This window comes from Callithrix jacchus, chromosome 7 (assembly GCF_049354715.1).
Source record: "Callithrix jacchus isolate 240 chromosome 7, calJac240_pri, whole genome shotgun sequence".
NCBI lineage: Eukaryota > Metazoa > Chordata > Mammalia > Primates > Cebidae > Callithrix > Callithrix jacchus.
Window position 1 is genome coordinate 58,196,875 of NC_133508.1, and position 11,229 is coordinate 58,208,103.

An 11,229-nucleotide genomic window follows, 5' to 3' on the forward strand; every position below is an offset into this window, starting at 1 on the left:
CAGGGGACTGATGCAGGAGGCACATGGGAACTGTGGGAATGGTTCACACTTTGACCCAGGGAGTATGCAGGTGTGTGCCTCTGTAAAATGTGAGCTGTACAAGGTGTGCATACATTACTCAAGTAAATTACACCATACCACGATTTTTAGAAACGTACAATCTCTGCCCTCACGAGGTCTAGTCTGGCATCCAGTGTCATCATAACAGTCATGACGATAACAGCAGGTGACACCAACTGAGTCCCCTGTATGTGCCAGCCCTGAGCTGGGCTGCTCTGAAACAGGATCTGACTGAGTTCTTCCAACCACTGTGCAAAACACTGCCCAGGAGCCATATGAGGGACAGAAAAGTAAAGCTTGGAGAGGTGACACACTGTCCAAGGTGACAATGCAGAAAGTGAGGATGCCAGGGTTGAACCTGGGCCCATCAGTCTCCAAGGCCCACTCCTGCTACACTGGCAGACCCCACCTCTCTGCCCTCCCCTCCCCATATTGCCTGCTCAGATGTGGCACCTGGGGGCAACCAGTCCTCGCCCTTTGCCCCCTCCTCTCCAGGGCTGGAAGGAACAGCTCATGTGTGTGGTGGACTTGGAGCTTCTGGGAAAGAGCTGCTGAGGAATGAGCCCTTCCCCTTCCATCCCCTCTGCCCTCCCTAATCTCTCTCACAGCCGTATATCTCTGAGGACATTTCAGCCCTGGACCTCTGCCCAATAAGAAGGAGCTCCAGTGGCCAGGCTGCTGGGGGTGGGTAGGGGGTGTTGACCAAGGAGCTTTCTCAACCCCTGGACTCCCAGCCCAGCCTGCGGCCCCAGAGGACCAAGAGGACTAGAGGTTAGAGTCCTCACCCTTGGCTCAGTTTTCATGTGACGCAACCCAGTGTCTGGATTCAGAGAATCATAAAATGTTTATCTGGAATAACCACAGCACCATTTAATCAAACCTCATCCTGTGCCAAGTGCTGCAAACATTAGCTCAGGAATCCTTACCAGCAAACTCTAAAATGCGTACCACTAGGCTCTCGTTTTACAGAGGAAGAAACTGGAGCTCAAAGGGGTTAGGTGCCTTGCCCTAAGTCTCACAGAGGAAGTAGTGGGGCTGGGATTCAAACCCAGATATGCTCAAATTTCAAGTCTATCCTCTGAACTAGAGTATTATACTTGTCATCCTACAAGTCATTATTGAAGATGGCCCTGGAATAGGTCTGCTCCAGCCATGTCATTTTACAGATGGGAAGACTGAGGTCCAGGAACAGAGACTGAGGTTCAGGAGCACAATCAGGGTTAGTGGCAGAGCCTGGGCTGGAAGCCAGGTCTTCACCCTGGCCCTGCTTTCAATGACCAGATCAGAGCCTGGGAGCAGGCCACGTGCAGCTGGATGGGCAGCTGGAGGGAGTCAGGCAGGGAGGTGGGAGACTCTGGTTCCAGGCAGAGGTAAACATTGACATGACTGTGTTTACACTGTAACCTAACTCCGACTGGCTGCCGCCCCAGGCCCGCCCTCCGCCCTCCGGTCTTCCCAGCCAAGGAGGGAAGGGAGCTTGTGAGAGGAGGATGGGGAGAGGAGGCTTCTGGGCCAGGGGCTGCTCCTCCTGCTTAGAGGGGTATGTGGTCAGAAAGGCTGGGACATCAGGTGTTGAGGGTGGGGGGTACTAGAGCCCCAGGCCAGGGGAAAAGGTGGTGCCAGACAGGGAGGGTTTGTTATCTGAGCTGGGAAGCTGGGGATCTCAGGGGCTGGGCTGGGAGTCACAAGACCTGAGTTCAAGTTCTAGCTCTGCCACTAATTGGCAGTGGGATTGCAAGAACAGTAGGTGAATGGGGAAGAAAAGGTCTAACCATCAAGTGCAGTGCAAAGGTGAACAATAAATAACCAGCATTTTAGCCTGGCCAGGGTTCAGCCGCAGTTAGCTTCAGCACCTCTGCCTACCGGCTCAACGGTTCTAGCCCTGTCCCAGGGGCCTTTCCCAGGAAGGCTAAGTTTCTGCTAAATTTAGTCCTAGCTTAGGACTGAAGCTATAATCTAGAGGAATTGGGGAGCCACTGTCTAGCTCCTGTCCCTAATTCCCTACGTGCCCTTTGAGCCTCGGCTCTTACAACCCTGAAATAGGGCTCGCCCTCCTCCCTGGGGTTGGTGTGAGAAGCAGAGGTTACACTGAAGTGCCAGGCACATAGTAGATGCTCATTTTGTCTCTCAGTCTTCTCACTTGTAAAACAGGGGCCTTGAAGTGGATGGTTCCTAATCCCCTTTTGATACAAGCACTCTATAGTCTTTAGAAGGCCCAGAAACCAGCCCTACCCCCCTGATGTTAGACCCCCACCAAGCTGATTTCCTGAGTGTTCTCCAGAAACTTGCTCCCCTGTTTACACCTCCCCCCAGGAAGTCTGCAGAAGCCCTGTTGGGAGGAAGGAGCCATTCCTAGGCTTATCAGCCCACCAAGACAGGTCTGGGGCATTCCAGCCACCCTGCTCTCAGGGGCCCAAAGAAAGGGCAGCCCCCCCCGCCCCACCCTGGAGCCCCAGTGCCATCCTGACAGTGGGGTTCCACCAGCATTCGTCGTTCATTAAACCATGCCCCTCAAACTATTAACTCTTCAAGGGCAGGTGAAACCCTCCTCATTTTTATGTGTCCAAAGCTTGGCATCTAGGAAGCATTACACCAAGTGTTGCCACCTCTTCTGGGAAGCCTTCCCTGATACACACCCATGGCCAGGGATGACTCTGGAGCTCATCTCCAGGTTAACGCATAGCATTTTCTACCTTATTTCAGAGTGATTTGGAAACTTGTTCTTTCTCTTCTATTAAAGCCTCTTGAGACCAGGGACCTGGCTGGTTATCTGCCTGAAAGGATGAGGGGAAAGGCCAAAGCCTGCAGGAAAAGGGGCTGTGTGGAATCTCTGGGGCCACAGCCTCCTTCTGTCTTCACTGCCCACTGCATGACGGGGGTGTGGTTTGGGCGAAAGGAGGGCTGGATGGTGCCTGCAGCACCAGCTTTCTCCCAGGGCCCTCCAGGTGCCTCCTCTCTGCTTTCCCAGCCCTCAGCCTCACCCCTCCTACCCACTCACCACAAAGCAGCCTGTGACCATCTCAGAATGCAAATCCAACCATGTCGCTCCCCTCACTCTAAACTCCCCGGTAGGCCAGCTGTGGTGGCTCACACCTATAATCCCAGCACTGTGGGAGGTTGAGGCAGGTGGATCACTTGAGATCAGGTGTTCAAGACCAGTCTGGGCAACATGGCAAGAGCCCGTGTCTATTAAAAAAATACAAAAATTGGCCAGGTGCGATGGCTCATGCCTGTAATCCCAGCACTATGGGAGGCCAAGGCGGGCGGATCACCTGAGATCAAGAGTTCGAGACCAGCCTGACCAACATAGTGAAACCCCATCTCTAAAAAAACACCATAGAAAAATTAGTCAGACATGGTGGCGCAAGTGTTGTAATCCCAGCTACTCAGAAGGCTGAGGAGAATCACCTGAACCCAGGAGACAAAAGCTGCAGTGAGCTGAGATCATGCCACTGCACTCTAGCCTGGGTGACAGAGCAAGACTCTCTCTCAAAAAATAAATAAATAGATAAATAAATAAAATTTTAAGAATTAACTCCTGGTCAGGCACGGTGGCTTACGCCTGTAATCCCAGCATTTTGGGAGACCAAGGTGGGTGGATCACTAGGTCAAGAGTTAGAGACCAGCCTAGCCAACATGGTGATACCCCCGTCTCTACTAAAAATACAAAAATTGGCTGGGCGTGGAAGTACACGCCTGTGATCCCAGCTACTTGGGAGGCTGAGGCAAGAGAATGTCTTGAACCCAGGAAGTGGAGGTTGCAGTGAGCCGAGATCACGTCATTGCACTCCAGCCTGGGTGACAGGGCGAGACTCTGCCTTAAAAAATAAATTTAAAAAATAAATAAATAAACTCCTGAGTGGCTCCCACTGCCCTGAGGATTGAGCCCCAGGTCCTTAATATGACCATCTCTGAGTGCACCCTCCAGGGCCCTGTCCTAAGCATGGTCCTCTGCGCCTCCAGATGAGCCATCCCTGAAGCAGTGGTCTGTCCTCTTGTGCATTCTGCTTCCCACCCAGAACCCTCTTCCCAGTCCCACTCATTCTTTACACTACCGCTTTGCAGGGAGTCTTTTCTGATCCTCAGGTCAGGTTCTCGGTCCACTTCCACAGCCCCCCCTTGTGTCTCCTTGGCAACAGTAATTGCATTTGTAATTTGCTGCTCTTCATCTGTGTGCCTAGCTGTCCATAGACTGTGGGAGAGAGAGACCTCAGTCTCACGCACACTGGCCACAGCCCCCATGCCTCGCGTTGTGCTGGGTGGACTTGTTTGGTGAGTGAGTGAATGAACAAATGAATGAAGCACTTTGACTATGGCGGGGGGGGGAGGGGGTGCTTACCCAGTCAATTGGAGAGAAAAAAATTGAGCAGAAGCACAATGAATTGTAAACATTTGCTCATGGTTCCTCTCTCACTGTAGACATGAAAGTGTGTACTTGGCCAAGCTGGTTTTCTGGGCTAATGCCCAGAACATTCTGCCAAGCCCACCCTGTAGCCCTCTCATGCTTCAAACAGTGTTCTTTCCTGGCCTCCCTACAACTCTGCAGGGAAAACAATGCATTTATTCTTTAACAAAAGGTTGTTACCTTGTTTCCCAAAAGAGTACAGCAATGCAAGGAGGCCTCAGTAGCCTGTTAGCAGCAGGGGCACAGGCTGCCCAGGGAAAAGTTCCCACTGTGTTCTGGGAGCCCCCTCTGGAGTGGCTGAGAGGCACCAGAGTGACATGGGGACACGTAGTTGGTCTCCTGTCTTCAAACAGTAACATTTCCCCCACCTTTTTTTTTTTTTAAAGAGATAGGATCTCACTATGTTGCCCTGGCTGATCTTGAATTGCTGGCCTCAAGTGATCCTCCCACCTCGGCCTCCCAGAGTGCTGGGACTACAGGTGTGAGCCACCGCGCCCAGACTCCCTCACATTCTTCATAGTTTTCAGTGTTTCTACGTCCACTGCATCCTCATAATACCTTGAGAGGTGGAGCAAATCTGCCCCACTTTGTAGGAAAGCAGGCACAGAGACGGTGGGGGGGGGATGGCTCACCCCAAGTCACACAGCAAGCTGGTAGTACATCCAAGTTTCAAACCTCAGCCCTGGGCCCTGTTTCAGCTCAACTGCTGGTATAGTAAAGAGCATTCCCAACCCTCAGCAGTAGCCTCAACTCAGCCCCCAGCTTAGAATAAAATAACAAGGAACATTCTTAAGGTGCCACAACCGCAGATGGGGGATGATGGGTTGGGCCTCCTTCCCCCAAACTGCCAGGTTAACCCTCCAAAAGTCTAGGAGGTTCGTACCTGCTCTGCTACTATCTTGCTCTGTGACCCTGGGCAACCTCCTTCACCTCTCTGTGCCTGCCATAGGGTGCTTTGAGTACAACTGGAGGCAGAGATATAAAAAGCCTCCTCAGAACCCTCGGCCCACGGCCTGCACTGAAGGGAAGCGGGGGAGAGGGTCCACCCCAGGTCTTTGAGAGGCCTTTGAGAACAGCACTGACTCCCTACCAAGGGGTTAGAGATGTGGGTGGGGAGCTGGGACCACCAGGGAGATTCAGCGAGGACAACAGGAAACACATCACACAAGACACACACACACAGACACACTCAGACACACAGAGACACAAACACGTACACACACACAGACACACTCAGACACAGAGACACACACACACTCACACACAGACACAGACACATGTACACACACAGAGATGTACAGACACAGAACATACAGACACACACACAGACATACAGACACACGTACACACACAGACACATAGACACAGACACACACAGACACATACACACACAGACACATATACGCACAAACACACATACACAGACACAGAGACACACATAGACACATACACACACAAAGACACACATACACACACAGGCACACAGACACACACACAGAGACACATACACACAGACATACACACACACAGACACACTCAGACACACACAGACACACATATAGACAGACACACTCAGACACACAGACATATACACACATACACAGACACACTCAGAGACATACACAAACACACAGACATACCCACACTCAGACACACAGACATATACACACATACACAGACACACTCAGACACAGAGACACACACACACTCACACACAGACACATGTACACACAAACACAGACACACACAGAGATGTACAGACACATACAGACACACACACTCAGACACAGACATACAGACACACGTACACACACAGACACATAGACACAGACACACACACAGACACATATACACACAAACATACACAGACACAGAGACACACACAGACACATACACACACAAACACAGACACACATACACACACAGGCACACAGACATATAGACACATACACACAGACATATAGACACACAGACACACTCAGACACACAGACATATACACACATACACAGACACACTCAGACACACAGAGACATACACAAACACACAGACATACCCATACTCAGGCACACACAGACACATATACACACACAGAAACACAGACACACACACACACCCAGACACATACACAAACACAGACACACACTCAGACACAGACACATACACACACACAAACAGACACATACACACACACAGAGACACACACACACAAACACACACACATACACACACACCCTGCAGACATGCCCCATTAGGAACCCAGGGGCCAAGGACAACTTGGTCACACTGCAAAGGAGGGACTGCTGGATTTGTTTAAAAGCCACGGAGCAGGAGATCCAGGGAATAAACAGCCCCAAATCACCCCCGCCTCAGGAATGACAGCACAGGAACCAATGTTTAGAGGAAATTAAAATGACAGGGGCCAGGGAGTCCTGACATCAGCCTCCACCCCATGTACACCCAGCCCATCAACAATCTACTGTGGACTTCCTCAGCTTCGGACTCTGGCCCCAACAACCTTTTCCCCTCTCTTTCTCTTCTCTTTCCTAGCCCTTTCATAGCCAGGTGCCAGGCCAGCCCTACTCCGGCCTTTCCAGGAGCCTGTCCTGTGCACTCATACTCTGGTCCTCTGTCACACAGGTTTCCCTCCTGGGACATCCCTTCCAGTTCAGATGTCACCTGATCCATGAAGCTTTCTCTCATCTCTCCGACCTGGAGAGAACCCCCACCCGGCATATTTCTGCCTCTCCAAGGGCATGCTAGCTAGCCTGAGGACCAGTGCAGACATTTATGGCCTGGTGGAAGCTCCCTTAACAATGTTTATTCGGTCAGTTCCTTCCTCCTTCACATGGAGTTTAGTTTACAGTGTTCAATGCATCCTGGCTGAATGATAGACGAAAGTATCACCGTCTCCTCCCTACAACATGATAAACTTTCATCCTTCTTCCAGATGAGCAAATAGGTGGCCTCCGTCCCTGTGCTGGCAAGACCAGCAACTAGCCCTGGACAGGTGAACAAAGGGCCTTTGTTCTTGGATTCCAGAGACAACCCCAGCAAATAGGTTAGATGTTAGGTAGAACTTCCCAGCATGGGCTCAAGCTTGGAAAAGAAAGAAAACTACGCTGGGCACAGTGGCTCATGCCTGTAATCCCAGCACTTTGGGAGGCCGAGGCAGGCAGATCACCAGGTCAAAAGATTGAGACCATCCTGGCCAACATAGTGAAATCCCATCTCTACTAAAAATACAAAAATTAGACGGGCATGGCAGCATGTGCCTGTAGTCCAAGCTACTAGGGAGGCTAAGCCAGGAGAATCACTTGAACTGGGGAGGCGGAGGCTGCAGTGAGCTGAGATTGCGCCACTGTGCTCCAGCCTGGCGACAGAGCAAGACTCCGTCTCAAAAAAAAAAAAAAAAAAAAAAGAAAGGAAACTAAGCTGTATTCAGGCAAAAACTCTCTTACTTGGGTTATCTCATCCTTCTGAGATAAGCACTAGCATCTCATCTTGCAGATGAGGAAACTGAAACTCAAGGCTGATGCTACCACCAGACCAAAGCCCCTGTGGGGAAGTGGAGGGGATGGGGTTCAAACACAAATCGGTTTGATGACAAAGCCTGGGGTCTTCCCAATGGGCTGGTGGGCTTCCTAGGTTATAAGGATCTATAAAGTGTCACCAAGGAAGAGTGGGGGGACTTCTTTCTTTTTTTGGTGGTTTGTAAGGAAGAAAAAATTTTCTTTATGAGTAACTTAGGGTGGGCTTAGAGGCAGAGGGTATCATACAACCTCAAAGTCTCGCTGCCTTTTAGTGCCCATACACTGAGACTTTAAATCCAGTGCTGGTCCACAGTCCTGTCACGGAAACCATCGGGGCAGGGCATTGGAGGCAAGATCCCTAATAGAGGAGGTAGGTTGAGTCCCAGATGGTCTCTAAGCACCTTAAGGTATAGAATTAACCCATAATTCAGCTGGGCACGGTGGCTCACCCCTGTAATCCCAGCACTTTGGGAGGCCGAGGTGGGCAGATCAAGAGGTCAAGAGATCGAGATCATCCAGGCTAACATGGTAAAACCCCGTCTCTACTAAAAATACAAAAATTAGCCGGGCCTGGTGGCATGCGCCTGTGGTCCCAGCTACTCGGGAGGCTGAGGCGGAAGAATCGCTTGAACCCAGGAGGCGGAGGTTGCAGTGAGCCGAGATTGCGCCACTGCACTCCAGCCTGGCAAGAGAGCAAGACTCCGTCTAAAAAAAAAAAAAAAAAGACTTAACCCATAATTCCACTACTTCTGACTCTAGTGAGGCAACTGGTGATGTCTAAGGGAAGAAGACCCTAGCTGGGTGAGAAGAGAGGGGACTGGAAGGAGAGAGATGGAGGGGATTGTAAGGGGACTCCAGCTCTGGGTAGAGCAGGGATTGGTCCTGGGAGCCAGGACCCCCAGGTTTACAGGGGGTCACGTCCTGCTCCCATCCAGGCGCCCTAGGGCTTGGCAGCAGCGTCACAGAGAAGCGGAGGTGGCTGCATCCAAGTACTGGCAGTCATCCTCCTTCCTCAGTCCTCCATGGTGACTTGGACCCACTTTACAGGGCACAGAACAGAAGTAGGAAAGGGAATCAGAGTGGCCCAAAATAAGCCAAAGAGAAGTAGATGGCTCCCTCCCCATGATGGAGAGGCCAGCACCCAGCCCTGGACAAGTGGACAAAGGGCCTTTGCTCTTGGGGTCCAGAGACAATGCCCCTCCCAACAGCCCCCCAGGGAGCCCAGCCTGGATCAAATGGATTTCTCCTCTGGGGCTTCAGAGACCCCCATGAAACGCCCCTCCCCAGCTCCCCTTCTCCCTGGTGCCCCTGCCCATCGCGGACAGCACTCGGCCTCAGCAAGCCCCTCCTCTGAGGACCCATCACCGGGAGATGCTGGGGAGACCGAATCGCTGGGTGCTGAGTCCCCGAGTGTCCCCTGGTCTCTAACAGCACCGACCTGGCTGCCCCGCCAGCACCTACATCCCTTAGGCCACAGCAAGATCGGCAGTCCCAGAGGGCCGCAACTGAGCCCTCCGAAAGCGCCGGGGAGTGGCCACCCACGGTGCCCCAAGACGAGCCCCAGACCGACCTCAGTGTCCCGGGACGCTCAGGTCCAGCTGCATCCAGACACCTCAGAATCGTCGCCTCCCGCGAGCCCGGCCCGGCTGCCCTGGGTCTCCAAGCCAAGCCGAAAACAGGGACTTCAGAACAACCCAAGCCAGACCGCAGCAACTGTCCCCAAAGCGAACCGGGCACCCCGAGTCCTTCACATCTGGCCGGGACCAGAACCAAGATCGGCGCGGCCGTCCCCAGTGGGGCAAGCACAGCGCCGCCGGGAGAGCCGTGCTCTGCCCAGGCGCCCCCCGACTCCAGGCCTTCCGAGAGCCGAGCGGGGGCTGCCGCTGCAGCCGGCGCCCAGCCCCCAGCGAGCCAGGGGGGCTCGGGGTGACACCCGCGGCGCCGCTGCCCGGGACAGTCGAGGCTGGGCTGGACCGGACCGGACCTCCGGGCGCGGCACTCACCATAGCTCGCGTGCTCTGCCACGGCTCCGCGCCGCTCCCAGCGCCCGGCTCCAGATTCCCAGCTCCGGGCTCCCAGCTGCCAGCCCCGCTGCTCGGACTGCTCGGCGGTCTGGCCCCGGCGGCGCGCTCGGCTCCCGCGGGCGAGCTCGCGGCTTCGGCGCCGAGTCCCGGAGGGGCGGGCCCGCCGCGGGGCCAATCACAGGGGGCGGGGGGCGGGGCCCGGGCGGCGCAGCCAATCACGCCCGGAGACCGCACTCCCCGCGCCCGTGCGGGCCCTTAACCCTTGGTGCGCTGGGAGCCGTCTGCCCGGGCTGTGCCGGGATCGCGGAGGGCCAGCGCGGGCTGGAGCTGTGGCTTCAGGGCGCACGGTCGGGACCTTGCCGAGACCGGCGTTGGGGGAAGACGGAACCGGGAAGAGGCTTGACTGTGTCGGGTGCGGGGTGCCGGGAGCCTCGGCGACCTTTGTCTCCTGCCTTACTTCTGCACTGGAGTGTGACCCAGGGCGCTGCAGCTGCGTGTGTGTGTGTGTGTGTGTATCTGTGTGCGTGTGTGTGTGTGTGTGAGTGTAGAGTATGAGAGGAAGAGGGAGGAGAAAAGGAGCCAGAAACGGGGGGAGGGGTGGACTCCGCATGCCCGTGTGTTTATGTGAGAAGGAAAGCCCTGACTATATTTGGGGTTTGTTGTTGTTGTGTGTGTGTGTGTCTGCTATATTTGGGGTACGTTGCTGTGTGTGTGTGTGTGTCCCTGTGCGTGCCTGACAGAGAGGTGAGGGAGGGAATGGTGGGAAGGCAGAGAGAAGGAGCCGTGGCTCTCCAGGCATTTGCAGATCCAGGAGAGACACTGTCTCATGTAGGTTTTGTAAGACAAGGGAAGGAGACAGGAACAGAAGACGCCTGCCTGTGTTTGTGTGATGTGTGGTAACGCCTGCCTGGGTGTGTGTGTGTGATGTGTGGTAACGCCTGCCTGGGTGTGTGTGTGTGATGTGTGGTAATGCCTGCCTGTGTGTGTGTGTGAGATGTGTGGTCTGCACATTCGGGTCCTGTTGTGCATGCGTGGTAATGTGGTAGAAAGAAACGTGGTGTCCCTGTCGTAAACAAGTTGAGAAAAAATCCTGGGGTTTTGTAGTGTAGTTTGTATGTGTTGTATGTGCCCACACAAAAGCAGGACGTGCCGTGATTTGGTACAACTTTTTGTGTAACCCAGTTTGCAAGAGACATCAAGATAAAAACA

The 11,229-nt window shown here is 53.6% G+C and overlaps 1 protein-coding gene across 8 annotated transcripts in view; it reads right to left on the reverse strand.

The window, feature by feature from the left end:
- ECE1 (endothelin converting enzyme 1) overlaps nt 1-10,128 on the reverse strand; it is a 128,782-nt gene extending 118,654 nt beyond the window's left edge. For 6 of the 8 annotated variants that reach the window (XM_035308055.3, XM_078330677.1, XM_035308047.3 and 3 more), the window contains exon 1: nt 10,000-10,128. Coding sequence is in view for 1 of the 8 variants with exons in the window: in XM_035308047.3 (XP_035163938.1) it covers nt 10,000-10,002 (3 nt within the window). In the remaining 7 variants the exon portion in view is untranslated. Of the gene's footprint in view, nt 1-9,566; nt 9,654-9,999 lie in introns of all 8 variants that reach the window. The other 2 variants (XM_035308052.3, XM_078330675.1) reach the window with 1 other exon arrangement.
- Between the last annotated feature and the right edge of the window lie 1,101 nt (nt 10,129-11,229).